The sequence below is a fragment of the Carassius gibelio genome, chromosome A13 (genome assembly GCF_023724105.1).
Source record: "Carassius gibelio isolate Cgi1373 ecotype wild population from Czech Republic chromosome A13, carGib1.2-hapl.c, whole genome shotgun sequence".
Classification (NCBI taxonomy): domain Eukaryota; kingdom Metazoa; phylum Chordata; class Actinopteri; order Cypriniformes; family Cyprinidae; genus Carassius; species Carassius gibelio.
In genome coordinates, this window is record NC_068383.1 from 5,995,613 (window position 1) to 6,017,160 (window position 21,548).

The window sequence follows — 21,548 nt, forward strand, 5'->3', positions numbered from 1 at the left end:
GGGGGCACAACGTAGTCTCAGGTACTGGAGATAAAGAACATACAAGAAGTAAGGTGGAGAATCTGAGGACAGCAGCTGCAGCAGCCAAGAAGAATACTTTTGTGTGCAATGCCTGGGGAGAGGGGCACACTTACAGACAAACCTCCCCACTGTTCCAGCTTCCCCACCTCCTGACCCATAAACCCATCAGAGCACCAGGAAGATCTGCTAAACATCGGATCATTCATGTAGTCTCGTCTTGAAGTGGAGCTCTGTTTACGGATGGGCATTTACTCTTTGTTTGGCTTTGTCCCTTGATTCCTATCCAGAGTGCAGACAGACAATAGAATGGGAAACTGCTGAAATGTAATCTTCTCTTTTGAAGATTACAACTTCAGAGCACTAAAAATCTTAAAATGTGGAAAGTAGACTTTAAAAATCTTATAAGGGGTGTAAAGAGTTATCTGTCTCTAAAAGCAAAGCTTGTTACAGTGAAACAGCATTGCTTTGATTGTCCTCAATCTTTCTGTTTTGTTGTATAGATAATTTAAGCCTTAGCTGTGCTTTTAAGGTTTTATAAACCTTGTTATTCTTGATCAAGTTATTCAGCAAGTAAAAAAAAGAAAGAAAAAAAAAGAAGAAAAAAATATGTATTTACACCTATGGCATCATCATAATATTTGCATACAGATTTGTGATTGGTCTACTTTTGTACACCTATTTGCATACAGAATTGGGATTATTCTCATCATCAATGCATTTACTTAACTATTTACAGCTGTCTTTACACTGTAATTTAGTCAAGTATGATTGGTGTGTGTAGTCCTATTTAATTTGCATTGAACCCAAGCCTAAAACTTGAACTTCCTAAAACTTTGATAGTATTCTTTTGCTGCCTTCCTGCTGCTGCCTATTTCCTTAAAAAAAAAAAAAAGTATATATATATAAAAAATTTAATTTACAGAATAGTTAAGATTTATCTAAAAAATAAATTGCTAGTACTTGTCTACAGTGGTCAAAAGCCTCTGAATCCTATTAAATGCATGAACACAAAAGAACTGGAAACCAACTGACCCTTCGCCAGGAGTTTGATTGACAGGTGATCTGATCAGTCATAACACTAAATCAGCCATTTTGTCCGACAAACAAAACCAGAAAGAGTAGATTTACATCGGTGGACTTGAACTTAAAAAATGGTGTGTATTGATGTATTTTTGTGGTGAAAACAAGACCTCTTCTAATGCTAATTCATGTTTATTTCATGCTGTATGTATTTCACTGCGTAAGAACACGATGTGTGGCATGCAAGCCCCATGGCTTGTCAGACGTAGGAACAGTAACTAAGGGAGGCGTGTCTTTACGAAGGGTCAATTGCTGTACTCATAGCATGTAAGCACCAAAAACAAACTGGACAGAAAGAATTACACCAAAACTTTTGGGAATTATGAGAGTGATGTTTTAGGACGTCTAGGCCGAACACAAGGTCGGCAGCATTGTTTGTTAACGGTTCTACCTGTTCAGCAGCAGGTGTAAGGCTTGCTGGCAGCGTCCGGGACGGGTGAGTGCGTCTGGCAGATGCTGACATGCAGCAGATGTGGAAAGTGGCTGGGTGATTTGTTCAGGACCTGGATCAAAGCAAAATAGGGCAATTACACCAGGGGACACTGTCACACATTGGTTTTCTTTTCACAAACACACACTCTTTCCCTGAGGTAAAGGTCAGTTCACTCTACAGACTTTGTACATGATTAAATGACAGCTATCACTACAGCCAAAGCATGTAAATGACAGAAGAAACAACTTCAGAGAATCTAACCATAATATATTTGCTGAAATGAAGCTTCACACAGTTCCTGAGTAGAACAGAACAGAATGGAATATAATTAATTTTCAAACTGGGGCTGTTATGGTAAAAAAATTTTCCTCAATAAAATTCCTAAAATAAATGCAAACAAATAAAATAACTTTAAACTTAATAGACATTAAATGGAATCGGTCACTACTTGTGAAAGAAACAAACACAAATAAAATATTTAATTTGTCTATAAACACACATAAGAGTTGAATGAAAATTGACACTGACCCTAAAAAAGAACAGAACAGGACAGGACAGGATAGAATAGTTTCCAAGATGGGGCTGGTGGAAAATTACATTATGGATAAAATTTCTCATAAATAAAATTCCTTAAATTAATCCAAACAAATAAAATTATTTTACACTTAACAAAAGCTAAACAGAATCAGTCTCTACTTGTGAAAAAAAAAAAAAACAGAGAACAATTCTTTAAATTGTCCATAAAAACACAATATGGTGAATGCAAAAATATTTGAAACTGGCCCGCAATAGAATAGAATAGAATAGAATTTATTCAAAAACTGGGGCTGGTATGGTAATTTTTTCCTAAACAATATTCCTTAAATAAAAAGAAACAAATAAAATACCTTTAAATGTAATAGAAGCAAAATGGAATCAGTCTCTATTTGTAAAAAAAATAAACACAAATAATATTTATAATAAATACACAAAAGTGGTGAATGAAAAAAGAAATGACACTGACCTTAAATAGAATAGAATAGAATAGAATATAATAGAATAGAATATTTTCCAAGAGGGGCTGGTGGAAAATTACAATTTCTCATAAATAAAATTCTTAAATAAATCAAAACAAATTAAATAATTGTACACTTAACAAAAGCTAAATAGAATAAGTCTCTATTTCTGAAAGAAACAAACAGAGAACAAACAAAATCTTTAAATTGTCAATAAAAACACAAAGTGGTGAATTGAAAAAAGATTTGACACTGGCCCTCGATAGAATATAATTCAATGCCACAAAATTGCATTGAGACTATTGGAAAACTACATAAAATGAGTTGGCCATCAAACAAAATGGTCTTCCTAAAAAATCTAACTTAACTATGTGACATTGGGGGAAGGGAAATCTCCTCTGAGAACCTGAATTTACTTCTGCCTTTCCCCATGTCTGCTGTGGTCTTTCACTGTCAGTAGAAATGACAGGATTCCATTAGCAGAGCAAATTTCTATTGGCGTATGTCACAATGGAAATGCACACACATCTATGTTTTGTGTCAGGTGTTTAGAGATACACATACTAAATGTATGCAGAGGTGCCAGACTTCATTGGCTGAGATCAAGTGCATCCCCAGATGCTATACATAAAGAGAGGATGCCTTTAGGACTGCAGCATAATCACAGTCTTCTGTGAATGGACACTCGGGTTAGTGCACTGCTAATGTAGAGTGTAAAAGAAAGAATTACACATGGTCTTGAGGTTATGGGCTGCAGTCAATGTGATGTTCTGTCACTCAGCACTTCCATTGATTGCTCATTGTTCGCAGAAGGTCGCTTCATAATTCATTAAATCTTAACGAGTCCCCCTGGAACCACCTGCATGCCTTTTCTCAATTGCCCCTTTAAATTACGAGCGACTCTCACGCTCTGCGAGCTCAAAAATGAAGATATATTCTCCATGTAAAGAAGAGAGCTATTAGTAACATTATTTAAACAGCCCCCTTTAAAGCCAGGGGGAGGCTGACTTTATGAAGGGCAATTAGGTACTCACTATAATTGATAATTCATACTCATCGCAATTAGGCAGTATAAATAGGGGTGTCTGGGATTAATGGTTATGGCTGTTCAGAGAGAGAGAGATACTGAGTAGAACTGGTCAGGCATGGCTGATGGAGTGGAAGGAGGCAGATCTGAATGCATCTCTATTTGTGGAGGAAACAGATTGTGTTTGTCCCTTCAACACACACAGGAATTATCCTACGGTTCCCTCACCTTCAGATTGTTCTGTTGGTGATGCTTTTCCAAAATTTGCAAAAGTGCAAAACTTAGAATTGGCATGTACTTATTCTTGAGACGTGAGAAAATGTGTCCCACAAATTTATCTGCAATTATGTTACAATTAAGGTAATCTTTACATTTTGAAATTAATCAGAAATGATCACTGGAAGTTTTCTAAGCTCAAATGTACCATTTAATTTTATTACAATTATATTTTTATCACTCATTATGATTATTTACTACCCCTAAAACTGGCTGTCCTTGGAACAATTTCTTGATTAGTCATCAATCTACTGTAGGAAATAGTAAATGATCCACATAGGTCTGGGGCGGGACAAGTGCATTAAATGTGTTAATAATTTTAATGTGTTATTTTTCTCCATAATAATTAATCTAATTAACGAGTTAAATTACCAGCCCTAATTAAAATACATACAAGCTATTCCAAAAAATAGTGGTGATGGTGTAATGGTGTGGGGGATATTTTCTTAGCAAACTTTGGGCCCCTAAGTACCGGAGCATCAGCCCACCGGAGTATTGTCCCTGACCACGTCCATCCCGGGAGATTCGCATTTTGGATGTGCAGCCAACAAATCTGAAGCAACTGCGTGATGCTATCGTATCAATATGGACTAAAATATCGGAGGAATGTTTCCAACACCTGGTTGAATCTATGCCATACAGAATTAAGGCAGTTCTGAAAACATAAGGGAGTCCAACCCAGTACTAGCAAGGTATACCTTATAAAAAGGCCAGTAAATGTGTGTGTGTGTGTGTGTGTGTGTGTGTCTATATATATATATATATATATATATATATATATATATATATATATATATATATATATATATAAGGAATTTGAACCAAACGTAAAGGATTAAGTTTAAGAGATTACCCCCAAATAATGTTTTGATTAACCTTCTGTTAATCAGTTCTGTAGCATGTTTAGTTCCAGGACTCAAGAATAAATTCATTTTGATTGTCATGAAATGCCCATCAGCAGTTTCACGGAGAAGGGATGTACTCTACGTCTGATCATATGCTGTAGAAGGCAGAGGTGGAGGTCTTTCATAGCTTTGCTCTTTGTTGACACCAGTATAATTGCTATACTGAGCGCTGGATCAGCCAATTCTTACTAATCAATAGTCTTCACCAGCCATTTCCCCCAGTGACTCTGCTCTCATTCCTTCTCAGTTCTTTTTCACCCAGGAAGGTCTACAACTATGCCATGAGCAAAAAGTGTGCGTACATGTGCATGTTTCAATACTGTAAAATGTATTCTTAAAACAACACAGCAGAATAGTATAACATCACACACAAAATTACTTCTCCTCCAGACCCAGACTTGACCTTGTGCTTCCTCGTGTAGTTCAAACATTTATATTTTTTCAGTAGGCCTATGTACTTCTAAATTGCACAAAGTAATGCTAATCCCTTTTGTCATTTTAAATACAAATTCCTAGGATAAACACTGAAAGAAACACTGAAAGAAATTTCTAATTATGCAATATTATTCTGATAAAATGTCCCAATGATGTTTATAGATATAAGACATACATGTACAATATTGTATATCATTAATAATCAAATATTTCATATAATTCAAAAATATAATTTTTCATCTAAAAATTTACACGCAACAGTAGTTTAAATAACTATGTAAGTAAGTTAGCTGTATTTATGTTCATAAATAAATTATTTTATATAAAATCGACTAAGAACATAAAATATCACATGGTAAACCAATTTATGATGTTACGGTATCATGCTTTCTATACCGACTAATTGCTGATAAATAAAAATGGCACTTCAGTTAAAATAAAGTACATGATTATGTCTGGCCTTGACAGATGAAAGTAAATTTTGATTTGCAGCAACAACTATGTCATTTAATAATCCTATCTTTTTTATCACAGAGATGGACAGATTCATGGATAATGCAATTGCTTATGAAATAAAAGCCTCTCTCAACTCAGGGAGCATGATAGCGTGACTTGTCTAACCTTGATGTTAGATGCACTGATCACGTACGACAAACTTTTCTCATATGTTATATGGCTTGCAGAGAATTATAGGTCAGTTTAAGCTCGGTCAGTGATACGACCCTCATCAACAACTGTTCCACCATCCTTCCTGCTTTAGAAGTTGACCTTTGCAATTTTTCTTGCAAGGAGAGCAGACTCTATATTGCAATGATGTGTGCTTGTAGTGTGGTCAGTCCTCATGATGTGCTGGTTGGTCACTCATGTGTACTGATGCCTGCAGGGCCCATCCTGTGACTCTAGGGCATATGGACATATGGACCTTGGGGCATTATTGCCATTCTGATTAACTACCAGTGAAGGACAATCATCAGAGACCAAATTATACCCCAATCACAGTGTGTGAGTGCTTGTACATGGTCTTTAGGTTAAAGCAATGAAGGGTGAAAACCTCTATAGACAATCAGTTACCTTACAATTGGTATGGTTTTAGCTACCATTAATTATTTTAGAAGGTTGACTATAAATACACACATCCAAACACAAAGAAATTGGTAAATTAATCCATGCGTGGTTATATTTGCCCACTTTGCACTGACAGCTTTTGACATATTGCACCATATTTAAGAAATGGGATTTGCGTTGTTTGGAAGTGAGAACCACTTATCTTTAACATTAAAGGTAATAGATCTCCAGGGTGAGATTTTTATTGGCATTTCTCATTACCAACCTATTGGTGTTTATAGCGATGGTCATAAATGGCTCCATGTGGTGCTGTGTTTTATGAAGAGATCAGCTGTCAGGGCATATGCGTTTGAATCTCTGTGGGATGCAATGACAGCGGTCCAGTTTAAAGACCTGAGAGATGAAAAGAGAGTGAGAGTGCTTCATGGGAAACCAGGATAGACTAACTGTAAGAAGTCAAAATAAAGACAGTCTAAAAAATAAATAAATAATAAAAAATATATGGGGCATTATATACTGCATTAATAAGAAGGCATTTTCCATATAGATTTTTATAGGTGTTTATTCTGAATTAAAAAATATTCACTGCATTGCATTGTGTTTTTAGAGTAACAGAAATGTCCTTAAAATGATATGGGTGGCCTAATGATAATGGATAGACTAATGTTTTGGCAGAAAATTACCAGTACCAATTACTGTTGTTATTTATTTATTTATGTAATTATATATAAAAACATTTTTTGTTTGTTTTTTTGTTTTTTACAGTGTGACAACTTAACCAATACAATCTGAATACATGCCCTGGTATAAGGTAGATTTCTATATCGTGTGGCAAATAAACTGTATCCCTTTGGGGCAATCATGATACACATTTCAAATAGCGTCTTGTAGTGTAGGCATGATTACATTGAGTTCCTCAGATAAATAATAAAATATATGTTAAAGCCTTCACTAATAATAGGTTCATGAATGGGAAAAAAAAAAAAAAAAAAAAAAAAAAAAATTGGCCATAACCCTTGGCCATTTTTAAGTTTATTTATCAAATCTATCTATCTATCTATCTATCTATCTATCTATCTATCTATCTATCTATCTATATCTATATCTATATATATATATATATATATATATATATAGTTATTATTATTATTATTATTATTTTGTTAGCGGTACGTTCGTATAACATAATACCTGTATCAAAAAAATCTAACCAACATTTTAACAATGCCTGTCACTGTCTTGGCGACCGGCTGTTGCTAAGATGTTCTGGGTGCTTTTTTACTGCATCGAGTCAAAAAATAAGTCCTGAGTAAGCCAAAGCTAAAGAGTGAGCAGCAGAAACGGAGATACTTCGTACTTGCCTTAGTAAACAGCACTAACGAGTCCGAGTTACATTCCTAGAGAAGACAGCCATTGATCAGCCAATCAGCGCTCAGTACACATCCACAGCTGAGAGAAGCAACGCGAGATCTTCTAGGGGAGAGAGATTCAGAGAGAGGAACCGTAAACACCGGCGAGCCAGAGCCGTTTCTGCCTCTGCGGATCCGCTGGATAAAACGAAGGGTTTTCATGCTCTTGAGACTGCACAGAAACATAACAGGTAAAAGATTTCTTCATCGTTTCACTGCCGTGAAATAGCGTCAAAAAGGGTTAACAAGGGCTGTGAATAAGAGGCGGGATGACGTCACCGCTGCCGCTGCTTTCTTTCAGTGCGTAAATGTTTTAACGTGTTCAGTGTAAATGACCCGCTACCCTATTAATTATAACGTTACAGTGATGGGTGCAAGTCAGCTACCCTGTGTCCCGCTTTATTAGACTGAGCACTAATACAGCACACCATAATAAGGTTTGTGTGTTGGCACTGGTCATGTTCTATTTACTATTTTATTATGCATAAATATATGAAATAATTGACTCGGTCTCCCACTGTTTATAGTCATTTTATTCTGTTATGTTAATTCTTAAACCTTAATATTCATTTGTTTCGTCTTTAGCTTGGTGGAGGTATGACATTAACCAGGGGCTCCTTCACTTATTCCAGCGGAGAAGAATATACAGGAGAATGGAAGGAAGGCAAGATTGATTTGATTCTTGTAATTTCAATTTCTATTTGTCAAAACAATTACATATTTGAATGCCATAATAAAAGGTATTGAATTATTTTAGATTGATCAACTAGATATACATTCTATGCAGTGCTAAACAATATTGGCAGCTCTTGCATTGCTAACTACCAATAGGACTGACTTAAATTTATAGAAATGATCTTCTTTTATAATTTGGATTATGGATTTGATTGCTACAGAAATACAGCATAATTGTTTTTAATTGTACTGTATGTCTTAAAATGTTTACAAGGGACACAGATGTGAAACCTTGTAAAAGAGCTTTATATTTGTCAGAACATGTCATTTTTTTCTTCTATATTAATCTATAATTTATTTATTTGTGATCTGAGGAAATAGCCGGAGTAGATATATTAACATGCCTAAACATGTTCATAAGATTTGTGTTTTTCTGATAGGAATTGTAGCGCACTGCATAATGATCCAAGCGGCTTATGTAATATACGAATGACATTCTAATTATAGTACTAATTATCAGAGCCATTAACACAAAAGAACACTGTCTGTAGCATTAGTATACTGGATTAAAACTGAGTGTTCATTTAAGAAGCAGCGTGTTTTGTTGTGCAGGTCGGAGGCACGGTAAAGGTGAGCTGAAGTTTGCTGATGGCACCTGTTATAAAGGTCACTTTGAGAATGGCCTGTTCCACGGATCAGGGGTGTTAGTCTTTCCCGATGGATCCAGGTGAGTGAGCATGTGATCAGATTCAAAATACTTACCTACTTAAACTGAGACGAACATGCTGGCAGTGACACTGTGAGACTAGTCATGTGGAAAACAGCACCATTTCTGGTCAACAGGTACGAGGGTGAATTTGCCCAGGGAAAATTCCAAGGGGTCGGAATCTTCTGCAGGTTCGACGGGATGAAATTTGAAGGGGAATTCAAAAGTGGCCGTGTGGAAGGATATGGTAAATATTCCACCATAATTTGACAAATATTTTGCATGCACCCAAATGATCTGGGTATAATAGGAATAATGGCTCAGTTGGACTGAAAAGCCTTAATGTAAACACCTCAGTTGATCTGGGGTGCATTTCCCATGCAACATACTCAATTGTCCGTACAGTTATACTAACAAGAAACTTTTAACTTCTAACAATGCTTTTAACCACAGTTTGAAAGCTGTAGTAATAATCCACGTAAGTTTGTGATGGGCTTTGCGAATGTTCGGTTTCGGGAAACAATGAACTATATCAGCAACAACGAAATGTACGACCATAATTTACAGCTAACATTACTTTTGGAAATGCACACCTGAGTGAGCCCTGTCTTAAAATGGGTGAACATCTTTTTTTTTTTTTTATAACAGGACAAAAAAAGCTTTTCTGATATAAATGTCAGCAAAGCACAAACGACAGTACTTATTCATTCCGACTGAAGAAAATATGTACATGTAAAAATACATTCAGTATCAGAATTGCTCTTAAATATCCACATTGTTTTGAATTGTGGAAGTAAGCTATTTTCTATGAATGTGTGAGACTTCCCATTCATTAGTCGCTGCAGCCAAATAACTAGAAAAATAAAGTACAGCAAATTTGCATCACAATCTAGTATGTTTATGATCATGTTAATAAAATATTATAATAAATACAGCACTATTTTGCAATATCAATCAACATAGCCTCAGTTTTTATAGAGCTAAAATTACTAGAAGCAGAGGACACCGGAAGCCTCACACATTTAAGTCACAAATTTGTATGTATATGTTAAAAATTAAGACTGTTCATATATGTGGCATTTGATTAAGAATGTGTGAAGATTTTTAACATGAATAAATGTGGTCTTTTTTCATAGGGCTGCTGACATTTCCAGATGGTTCCCATGGTGCTCCGCGGAATGAGGGAGTGTTTGAGAACAACAAGCTTCTGAAACGTGAAAAGTGTCAGGCTGTGGTGCAGAGAGCCAAGAACTCGGCATCTACTGCCCGTGGCTTCCTTGTATGACAAACTGACCTCAGTGAAAGCACCCCTAACTGCAGCTTTCAGATCAGGCCCCAAATCACATTACGGATTGCAGCGTCACAAATGAAGTCAAAGCTGACTGTGGATCTGCGCTCAGGGGTGATCTCTGCCTTCACCAAACAACGGAGCTCAAAAATATGTGAGACCCATCAGACCCTCAGGGATGGATGAAAGTGTTTCCATTCCACACACCTCTATTTCTCTCACATTGTTGCTCTGCCTTGGTTTCCTCTGTGGCTTAAAAACATCACAAAATTCTGTACGTTTGTTATGGAGGCATGGATAAACTCAAGTCACCATTGCAGGGAAAGAAGCCTGGTCCGATGAAGATGATTTTGGTAAATGAATGGAATTTGCCTTTACGAGCCTGCGATTTGACTGTATTGTTACTGTTGTAACTGTTTGTTTGTCTTTATTGCACATTTGCCTTAGTTCTTGCATTAAAAGTCAATATTGCTGGATTAAAATCTTGTTACTGATATACAACAGCAGTGAGGGAATGTTTTCAAGCGTTTTTGTTTTTTTTTATATATATTTGTTCATTTCATTCATTTAAAATTATTATGATTTACAAACAGAGTATGGGATGTTGTAACATTCTTTTTAGTTGTATTCTTCTTGTACATTATAGAAAACTATTTGAAATTATTTTAAAAAGTATTGGGCTGTTAGGCAGGTATACATTAATTTCATATGTTTGATGACTGATTTAACTGTGTTTGCTTTATTTTCTAAACGGACTGCTAATTCACTACTGTTTCAATCATCACAGTGTCAGACAGAAGCCTTAGTCACTTTCATCTAAAATGTACTGACACCAAAAAGCATTTTGCACTGTTATTTATTTGAGCAGAGAATCAAAAGACTGACATGAAAAAAATAAAAATTGAAATAAAAGTCAGAAAACACCACCTGATCTTTTTTTTTTTCTTTTTTTACAAATTAATTTCTTAATACATTAGCATTTATATTTGAATCTATGTAGCCTGTCATTCCGATCTCAGGAATCAGTTAACAGAATATTAACAGGACACAGAATGGAACAGAGCACTTATCTAGTGCTCCAACCGCTAAATGAAACCATACTGTATGTGACTAAAAGCTTTCTAATCATAGAACAACTGAGCGTGTTAAGTGATTCATAGGCACACTCTGTGATGTTTCTATCAGCAAGACTGCCAGTGACACTCAGGAAAACTCGTCATGACACCAGGCCAACGGATCAATTTGGGAACTGGATAAACCAGGTCATGGATTACATCTCTAATACAGCAACCAAACACACTACAAAGGGAAGAGCTGGATTGTTGATTAATAAACAACAATATATCGGGTCAAATGTTTGCTTCCAGGCTGCCAGATTGTCATTATATAATAAGCACAGATGACGCAAGTCTCACACATGGGCATATCAGTTGCCTCCACCTTAAGCCTTGTCATCCGATGCATCAGGAAACTATTCACAGCAATGGGCCTGTACTGGCACAGTGAATAATTGACAAAACTATAACATTTTACATATGTTTCAACTGAAAGATATGTTATGCAGAAGTTAAATAAATAGAATTCAATATTGTGCATGCATTTCTCATTTTAGAAAGAAAAAGCTAGCAAACTGCTATTCAAAATGGTATGTAAATATACTTAGTGCCAACCATGTTAACATTAAACTTTTATCATATAACGCATCATCCATTTCTTAACCATGCTATCTTAAGTTACAGTTTCTCCTTAGTAATGCATAAATATAATAAGCAACATTAAGATGTATTTGTGACCATTACAAAACATTAAAATGATCACTCAAATTTTGATCTGATCAGATTTTTTATGTAAATATTTATAAAAATATTAAAATCTGTTGTTGTACTGACAGTGCAGTTCTCACTCTTTCCTCAAGAGGGCACCGCTGAGAGTCACCATGCCAAACATGATTCCTGTGAGTTTCTTCATTGCATAGATCTTTCTCTTTAAATCCTCCTTGGCCTCATCTCCGTCTCCATTCACAGCAATGTAGAAACACTCCTCAAACTGCATGAAAGAGAGCAGCAAACATCAGCATTTTGGTGGCAGACTAAATTGAATGATTTGAAAAGTTGAGGAGATATATTAAAGCATAAGCACTGGAAAAGAACAAACAAACAAACACACACACACACACACACACACACACACACACACATATTGTTATTATAACTTCTTATAATGTTTGAGTACTGCATTTTATATAGTTTAAAACACATGTATACAACACAAACACTATATCAAAATATAATTGATAAAATATTATAGTGTAATATTAAGTATTGTACAATTCATTCATTGAATGAGTGCTGTCTAGTGCTGATCTAGTGTTAGATCAGATGACTCTTTCATATTGCTGTTAGTACCTGATGCAGAACATAGATGTGATTGTTTTCTGTGCTGAAGGTGGAATAATTGTCCATGAGTCTGTCCACCATAGTGCTACAGGAGATGATGATTGGTGCGAGAGTGTTTAATGCTGTCTTCAAAAGCAGGTAGCTGAGAACACATACAAAAAATAACCATTCAGTGTTCCACACTTATATCCATTTATGTCTAATGTAGGCATAGTACAATTTTATTTAACATGAAATAATAATTAATAAAAAAAAAAAATACCATCTGAATCTGCTGCTTGAACTCAGTGTCAGTCCAGTAGAACAGAACCTCCGCGCTCTCACTGGCCACCAGAAGACATTTCATTTTTTCCTGAACACAAATGCAATTATTAGAAGAATAGTTAATCCCAGTAGCACTGTTTCATTCTCATTGCATAATTGTTTCATAAAATTATCAATGCACCTGGTCAAAAAATCTATACTTGTAATTTACCAGTCCTAAACAATAACCTACTAATTTTTAATGGCTTACACACAAGAATATATGTATTTTTTTTGTAAACAGTTAATAAAGGGCCAGTATGACTCATAAACACTGTTGACACCAAAAGGAATTTCAAATGAAAATCTATCCATATATTACTTAGCTTAATTAATATTTTCAGTAGGAATTGTTCCAATATAATACAATGAGAACAAAACATCAAAGTAGGCACACCACAGCTCTAGAGATAGAGAACTATTTAATTATGTTCTCACCACAGGTGACATTTCGAGCTTAAACGCTCTTCATCAGACTGACAGTTCTATGTCACAGAACAACTGTTGCTCATCAGATGTGTGTGAACTGCAGTGCGCTTTCGTAATGTGTGTGCACGCACGTGTCATGTGATTTAATGAGCAGCGGCTCATGCTATGGAAGGCCAAAAGTTTCATCAACACGTAAATTTTAAAGTTTATCTGTTTAAAATGTTGTGGTTATAGTATAAAGTATCCTAAAGTTATAGTATTTTGTAACAAAACAGGCCTTTGTATTTAGCTCTTGGCTAGTAACTAAATTACTATAAACTAGTTCCTACCCAGTTTTATGAAAGATTTTATTCAAATAAAATTGCCTCGTTTTTCTCCACTCAATCCTTTTTGTAAATAAACATTAGTAGACCTTTTAGCTTTAACACTTAAGTTAGCACCAAAGCATAAACATTTGTGTGGGGAAAACAGTTACAATGGAGGTAAGCAATCAATGCAGGTTAAAGATACGGACCATTGCGGTCAATATCTTTCTTTGGAAAACAATCATCTTTGTAATCAACAGCTTTTATTGTGCTTATATTTACATCTATCACCAGCAGGTGGACATTTATTGAAATCTCTTTTTGTTCACCATAAACCATAATTTAGATCTAAAGTTATCTTTCATAAAGCTATAACACATAGAAATTAATTAGATCATGTAGCTTAGCAAAAAATCTGAGGTTTCAGTCCTGTGCCGTTTTAGCTCTTAACTTCACCAAACATGCATAGATCCTTTGATCAGATCGAAAGATTTTGTTCATAGAGCTGTGACACATAAAAGCAGACTGGCACACTGAGGCTGCAAAGAAAACCAGCTTTATGCTTCACGTTTTGTTTTCATTCATAGCCTCAGGAACCATGTGTAGATCATTCTCCCAATTAAAATGAGCCCAGATTTGCAATAATCCGTCGATGAGATCCAAAGATATTGCTCATATTTATAACACATAAAACCCATTAGGCGCACTTCTGGCGCAGCACGAAAAATTACTTTATTTTCACTTTGCTCTTTTATTCATAACTTAATGAAACGTCCATAGATAATGCAAAATTGAACGCCATTGTTTTCAGAAAATTCTCCCGATTAATAACTAATCGTAATTCGTTCATTTGATCTAAATATATTATTGACAATATTATCATGTTGCGGTTTCATTCATAACTTCATGAAACATGCATAGATCATGGTAAATTGCATTACTATTTTCAGAAAATTATCTTGATCAAAATGAGCCCAATCATACAATAATATATGAATAGATAATATAATAATGAAGATACTGTCATCGAATTATAACACATAAAACTCCAAATGCGTACATATTCTCATGGTTTTATACCATTATTATTTCATGAAACGTCCTCTAATCATGAAAAAACGCATATCACTATTTATAGATTCTCACGATTGAAATGACTCCAAAATCAAAACAATCCATTTTGAGAGCTCTATGAAACATTTGGCAAACAAAATGTAAAACCTATAATGTTTCTTTCTGTTTTAGTTTTTCATATAATTAGGTATCATTTTAAAGCTTAGAAATTCAGCTTTTGAATGCATGAAATCATTTTGAGCAACACCTAACCAGTGCTGCCTACTTCCTCTAAACTGGAGTGTACCCGTGTATTTGTTCCATGTACTCTAATATTTCTGAAACATCATACAGCTCAGATAGTCACGTGTCATATGTCATTTGAATAGTCTCGTTGAGTTAGTTGCTTAGTTACTAACCCTTTAAGTTTGATCACTATTAAAGCTAGAATGTCCGCTAATGTGTTTATTTACAAAAAGGCATGAGTGGTGAAAAATGAGTTTTTCATAAAATGTAATATTAAAAATGCAATTTAAATATATAATTTCTATAGGCTATACAAAAAAAAAAAAAAAAAAGGAAAAGAAAAAGACAAAATAATTAGGCTGAATAAGCTGATCTATAGCATGTTAAACAGTGGCGGCTCCAGACAATTTTGATTGGGGGGGGACAATGGGGGCTCCTGGTCATTTCAAGGGTGGTCTCATGAAAACCAACAAAAAATACAGTGGACACGGCTAGTAACTGCATAATACTGCTACTAAACAACAAAAACAACACAGCAGATCAACTACATTGTTTTTAATTAATCAATTGCAGTTTGCAAACAATATGCTCAAATTTTAAAGGGTTAGTTCACCCATAAATGAAAATTATGTCATTAATGACTCATGTCGTTCCAAACCCATAAGACCTACATTCATCTTAGGAACACAGTTTAAGATTATTTTAGATTTAGTCCGAGAGCTTTAGTCCGAGAGCGCCTGACTTCATTACTTCATTACCCCCCTTAGCTCACAGAAGTGGTTTGACAAGTCCTCAGCAGCCAATGACATTGACCTGTTTAAATAGATTTTTAAGAGTAGCTCACGAGTATTTAAAACATATTTCACACGTATTCCATGCGTATTTAAAGCTAAATACACATATTTAATGCGCTGATTTTTCAAGCGTAAACAATACAAACTTAACACGTTAAATACGTGTTGTTTACGCCTGAAATTCACGTATTTAACGCGTTGTTGACGTGTTAAAATGAACTTGTTTTTGATCCTTTTGGCCTTCCATACGCGGCAGATCTAATGCACGTGACTTCATTACTCATTCATTGAATACATTCACACACACATGCACACAAAAGGATACATAGTTTGATGCTGTAATTAGTAAAGTGGAAACCAATCTTTTAACACTCTTTTTTTAAGTCTTAAAGTCTTTGATAATATTTAACACTTTATTAAATAATACAATTATCTTCCTGTTTTGGTGGACCCAAAACTACACTAAAAATACATTTGTGTAGAAACAATTTTCACTCAGCACTAGTAAATTTCACAATAATTATAAAGAAATGGCTAGTAGAACATTGAATTTTGAGTTGAAGGACTGAAATAGTATTTTATTGTAAAACGTAGGCCTACTTATAACATCTGTGTTATTCATAATTTTTTTATGCCTACTCAGATAGGCTAATATCAATCACACAGATACAAGTAAAGATGTATAAAAACAAAAATATGCTCCATCTTTCTTTCTTTCTTTCTTTTTTTCTTTCTAATTAAATTCTAAATACATATTTTAGTGCTTTGACCTTTTCTTTGTTCAGTGTATGACACACATTTAAAAATTTAACACTGTATCAACTTTAACCCATATGTAATTGGCTCATGCACAGTATAAACATCATGAAATCCACCATCTTGGCTCAAGGGGGATGGGTTCTGGCTACTCCAAATAGGTTCTAAAGTATAAACATTTTCACGCTGGGTTTGGTTACAGTGTGTATGGCAAAGTCAGGGAAGTCACGCAAAGGTAGTTTAACTCTTTGCAGAACTCCAGTTCACAGCATATATAGAGAAATAAACGTCACACTTCATTCTGTGTGTATATGAATCAATGCTGCTGATTGTTAGCTTTGACCAGATGACAAAGACCTACCTCCTTGCATCACGAGGATCATGCATAGTCATAATTAAACCAAGGTTGCAGATTAGTCGGGACATTTTGCTTTGGCAAAACAAAAGAAAAAAATATATAAAACGATGTTTAGATCATTTTTACAATTTATTTTTACATGTAAAATTCACCCTTTCATAGTCCAAATATACTATATAAAAGTATTTCTCAATCTTATACAATTTTGCATCTCAGATAAATCAATGTTGATTATACTTTTTTTTAAAATTTGGTTTTATATTTTCAGAATACAAAAATGTTAAGAAAATTATTCTTTTTTTTATTTATTTATTTATATAATTAATAATAATACAATAATATTACAATAATAATTTAGTTTAATAAAAATATATAATAGCTATAAAATACTATATAAGTATATATATATATATATATATATATATGTGTGTGTGTGTGTGTGTGTGTGTGTGTGTATAAAATTATATGACCATTAAGTTATGACATGTTTTACATTAACAACAACTACAATTACTTACAACAATTTTCAACTTTTTTTAAAGTTGTACAAGGTTCAACTAATTTTTAAAACATTTTAATGTAATTTAAGTTGAAGTTTATTGTACTTAAAAAATTAAGGCAGCAACTTATTTTTTTACAATGTATATATACACATTAAATATTAAATACATTAACTTTTGTAAATGACATGTCAAAAACAAGATCTTCAATAAACATTTTAACTAATATTTTATTTTTATATTTTGACAAAAATAATATTCCCAAAATAACCATTTTCATAATAAAATAATGCTCTTTAACTGAAAAATATTAACAACTCTAAATTTGCAATAAAAATATTCAAGGAGGAAAATAACTTGTAAAAGTGTCATTTTACAAATCAAATACCCTACAATTCTCTAAAACCACAACAGAATCTTTAGAATCTAAAGAAACATTATGATACTGACAGAACTTTTGACCCTGGAAAATCAAACGCTGTCATAACCCTATAAACAGCCAAGCCCAAGAAGGAAAACTTTTTACAGAATTCATATAATTCGCTTGAATGCTGAATCACTATTTTTGCATTGTGAATGAGTGATCAAAGAATATACAATGTAAAACATTGTGAAACACAGGTGTGCATACTGTGAGCAACTCAATACATTTGAATTTAAAAAGACATTTTCATTGCTAAACATTAACATCAGTCTCTGCTGTATGTTTTACAAAAAATACAATATAATCATCTGCCAATGTGGACCAAATATACACACTCACACACACACACACTCATAACCACACATATACATTTATATAAATATTATTTATAGAGCGATAAAGCACACAATTGTATGTACATTTATTAATATAACAAAAGGTTTGTACCCTGTACATTTTTTTTGTCACTCATCATGCTTAATATTAATCAAAACAGCTAGCAGCAAAAATGAATCGCTGTACATGGGATTTATAGTGGCCCTAAAAGTAATTGCACACTTTGGCAACACTTAAACTGTTTTCAAAAACAAATATTTAAAAAACAAAACAACAAAATATCAAGCCAAATAGCAGTTTTTCAGAATGTAGGATACTTGTCTTTTTTCATTAAATTTTCAAAATGTATTTTTGCTAAATTTTATGTTCTTGAAAAATAAATACCACTTGAACTAATACGTCATTGATCTAAAGTAATTATTATAAGTGTGGCTTAATTGTCTAACACTTTCCATGGTCCCTGTATCAACACAGAATAAGGTAGTGTTAATATAGAAAAATAAATCTGTAGAACTAAGCTCAGGGTGACAATGTTAAAGCTAAAATATATAAAAGAAAATGTGGCATGTACAGGACGTTAATGGACAAGCTAATTTCCTGAGCGCAACAAACTGTATGATACACAGTTCTTCATAAAGCAAAAAGACACCTTCAAAAACTTCCTACTCTTTCTATTCAGCCTTCAAAAGAGTCAAAAGAGCTATAATGGGCAATCAAACTTGTAAACATTACAGTTATAAACGGTATTTATCAGAGAACTGATGAATCACATAAAGATTGTTGTGTATTATGTGATTCCTTTCTAATTTAGCAATAAAATATAAGGACTATTTAGCAAACCCCATAGTACCTTCATCGTCATACAGTTTAAAATTGTAAAGCAGCAACCAAAAAAAAAAAAAAAAAAATATGGGATAGAGAACCCAAGATGCAAGCTATTTTCAGGTCATAAGTCAACTGTTATAAGTTCATAAAGCTGGCTTTAAATAGGAGATTTATATTTACTGTTCTGTGATAAAAAAAAAAATAAGATAACAGATCAGGTTTTGGCCCCGTGCATTTTGGAGTGGCTTTAGACCCCAGTATCCAAAAAAAAAAAAAGTACACAAGAGAGATGTATATGTTATTTGTACAATGTGATTTAGCAGGATTAACCTCCCTTGTTGGTCCTGGAACAACATTTCTAGCAAGCAATCATAGTTCTAAGACTTGCAATCCTAAGCATGACCTACCTCTAAAATCAAAGACAAATGATTGGTTGAAAAGAACAGTGTTCAAGCCCCTTAAATCTAACCTTAAAATCTGATTGGCTGTCGAGCTGGAATGTTGTTTAAGAACCAACAAGGATGTTGATCCAGGAACATGTCCTACTCTGCTGAATCACATTAAGCTGACAGACAGGGCCACACAGAATCCACACCCACAGAACTACAGAGAACTGGAACGGCTGTCACTTAATATATTTAGACAAATCTGATCATGTTTCTAGCTACCAATGAGAATGTAGTGCTGTCATATCTGTTTAACAAATTTTACCATGTTTAAACCCATTGCACAGATTTTCCCACAAAATTGCAGTGGAAAATGTTAAAATTCAGCTCATTCTGCTTTGTAATCATCCCACCGCATCTGAACCACACACTGGCACTTAGTTCATAGCTTAGGCTGGTCTTCAACATTGGATTACAAAGCTCTCAGGGACACTCTGTGAAGCACTGTGAGACTTCATTACACTCCTGCTACCAAAAGCGACAAAAAAAATCAACAAATGGGCAACCAAAATACATTCACTTTCCACAAGTCAAGCTTTTCTTGTGGTAAAAAGAGGAGAAATGTTGTTAGAAGCATTCAGTGCAACCCTTGCTTGAACAAAGGGGTATTTTCCACATCTCTGTGGGCTTATAAAAAGAGGAGAAGGCCATGAAGATCATCTGAAGCTGGTCAGTATGTGTTATCTGCGGCAGGCATAAGCATTTATATTCTTGATGACGTAGAAGCCGATAGATACAGGAGGCATGGCTATCGTTCTTCCAGCCCTGAGCGTCCGTGGCTTCAGCTCAGGAAATGTCTCATTATCCACCATTCGCAAGGGCTCTCCGTTCAGCTGCACAGACCTGCAGAGCAAAGGGAAGTGTGTTAGGATGCTGCAGGTGGGAGGACTGCAAGATGTTTTATATCAAATCAAATCACTTTTACTGTTACATCACCAACACACTATATAATTTTACAAACTTACAGAAAATAAACAGATATACACAATATAAACTATACAATTAGACATACTTTACAGTTAACGATACACATCATACACAACAATATACACCATAAATATCCAAAAGTAATAAAACTGCAGATTCTCAGTGAGTGAACCTTAATACAAAAATAGCTGGTTTTAGGACCCAGTTACTGTACATCAAGTACAAAGGGAGTCTCCAATATTAGTAAACCCTCTAATCGTGCACTAGAGAGCGCCACAGCTGCATTATCAATCTTACAGAGGACACAAACATCTCAAATATGAGTGTTTGAAACACCCTGATGCTGGGATTTGTAACATTAAAGAAGTCTTTACTGCATCCTTGATAATTACAATTATTATACCTTACAAAAAAACCCAGACTGTTACAAATTTGTAAAATGTAAAAAAAATAAAAATAAAATAAATAAAAAATAAAAAATAAAAAAAATATATAATGCTAAATGTAATACAAAATATAACTTTATATAATTTACTGATTCCAGTGCTTTATTTACAGGGAATAGAAGGTCACGTTGCATTGTGAAATATAATATTCCAAACAATATGCAAATATATTAGGTAATTTGTATATTTGTATAATGTGTACAAGATATATACAACAACTGAGGAAGAAAAAAATAATAATAACGTCATCTTTGTCAGTGGTCCTCATAATGGTTGATGGTAACCATTATCATAGTACTGTATGAAAAAAGTACTAAGGAAGTCAAAGGCTACCATCAACTGTTTGGTAACCAACAGTCCTCAGAATATCTTCTTTTGTGTTCAACAGAAGAAAGAATTTCATACAGAACATTGTGACATAATTTTCCTGTTTTTTGGATGAATTATTCCTTTGCCATGCGTCTAATCACACGTTACTGTTTCCTAACAGATGGAGGTGTAGATATTCTTATGAAAAACGATTCACTGTTGGTTTGGAGAAACATTTGTAAAGAAAGGCGCTGTCTAGTCCCTGACCATTTCTTATAGTCATACTCTTCCAGCAGACATCTGGATCATCCATCCCATCCCATCGCCTCATCTTATGATGCCACAGACTGGAATGATCAGGAAACGGAGTCTGCTTTGGG

The 21,548-nt window shown here is 34.3% G+C and overlaps 2 protein-coding genes across 3 annotated transcripts in view; one reads left to right on the plus strand and one right to left on the minus strand.

The window, feature by feature from the left end:
• Positions 1 to 7,669: 7,669 nt before the first annotated feature.
• Positions 7,670 to 11,241, plus strand: LOC128025965 (MORN repeat-containing protein 4). Of its 2 annotated transcripts, none has more exons than XM_052612606.1 (5): positions 7,670 to 7,837; positions 8,232 to 8,310; positions 8,934 to 9,048; positions 9,165 to 9,274; positions 10,164 to 11,241. In XM_052612606.1, the coding sequence occupies exons 2-5, from the start codon at positions 8,244 to 8,246 to the stop codon at positions 10,310 to 10,312; spliced, it is 441 nt and encodes a 146-aa protein (XP_052468566.1). In that variant the 5' UTR covers positions 7,670 to 7,837; positions 8,232 to 8,243; the 3' UTR covers positions 10,313 to 11,241. The 2 variants fall into 2 exon arrangements, with proteins under 2 accessions (XP_052468566.1, XP_052468567.1); XM_052612607.1 differs by lacking the exon at positions 7,670 to 7,837 and adding an exon at positions 7,905 to 8,083.
• Positions 11,242 to 17,752: 6,511 nt separating this feature from the next.
• LOC128025966 (inactive heparanase-2-like) overlaps positions 17,753 to 21,548 on the minus strand; it is a 59,660-nt gene continuing 55,864 nt past the window's right edge. Inside the window, exon 12 of the mRNA XM_052612608.1 lies at positions 17,753 to 20,329. Within this exon, the coding sequence (XP_052468568.1) occupies positions 20,167 to 20,329 (163 nt within the window). The 3' untranslated portion in view covers positions 17,753 to 20,166. The remainder of the gene's footprint in view (positions 20,330 to 21,548) is intronic.

Excerpts from the sequence above, each read along its gene's own strand:
- LOC128025965 (XM_052612606.1), top strand. The coding sequence starts at position 8,244 with ATGACATTAACCAGGGGCTCCTTCACTTATTCCAGCGGAGAAGAATAT. Across the intron at positions 8,311-8,933 it reads TACAGGAGAATGGAAGGAAG|GTCGGAGGCACGGTAAAGGT; the intron begins GCAAGATTGATT and ends TTTGTTGTGCAG. Across the intron at positions 9,275-10,163 it reads TGGCCGTGTGGAAGGATATG|GGCTGCTGACATTTCCAGAT; the intron begins GTAAATATTCCA and ends CTTTTTTCATAG.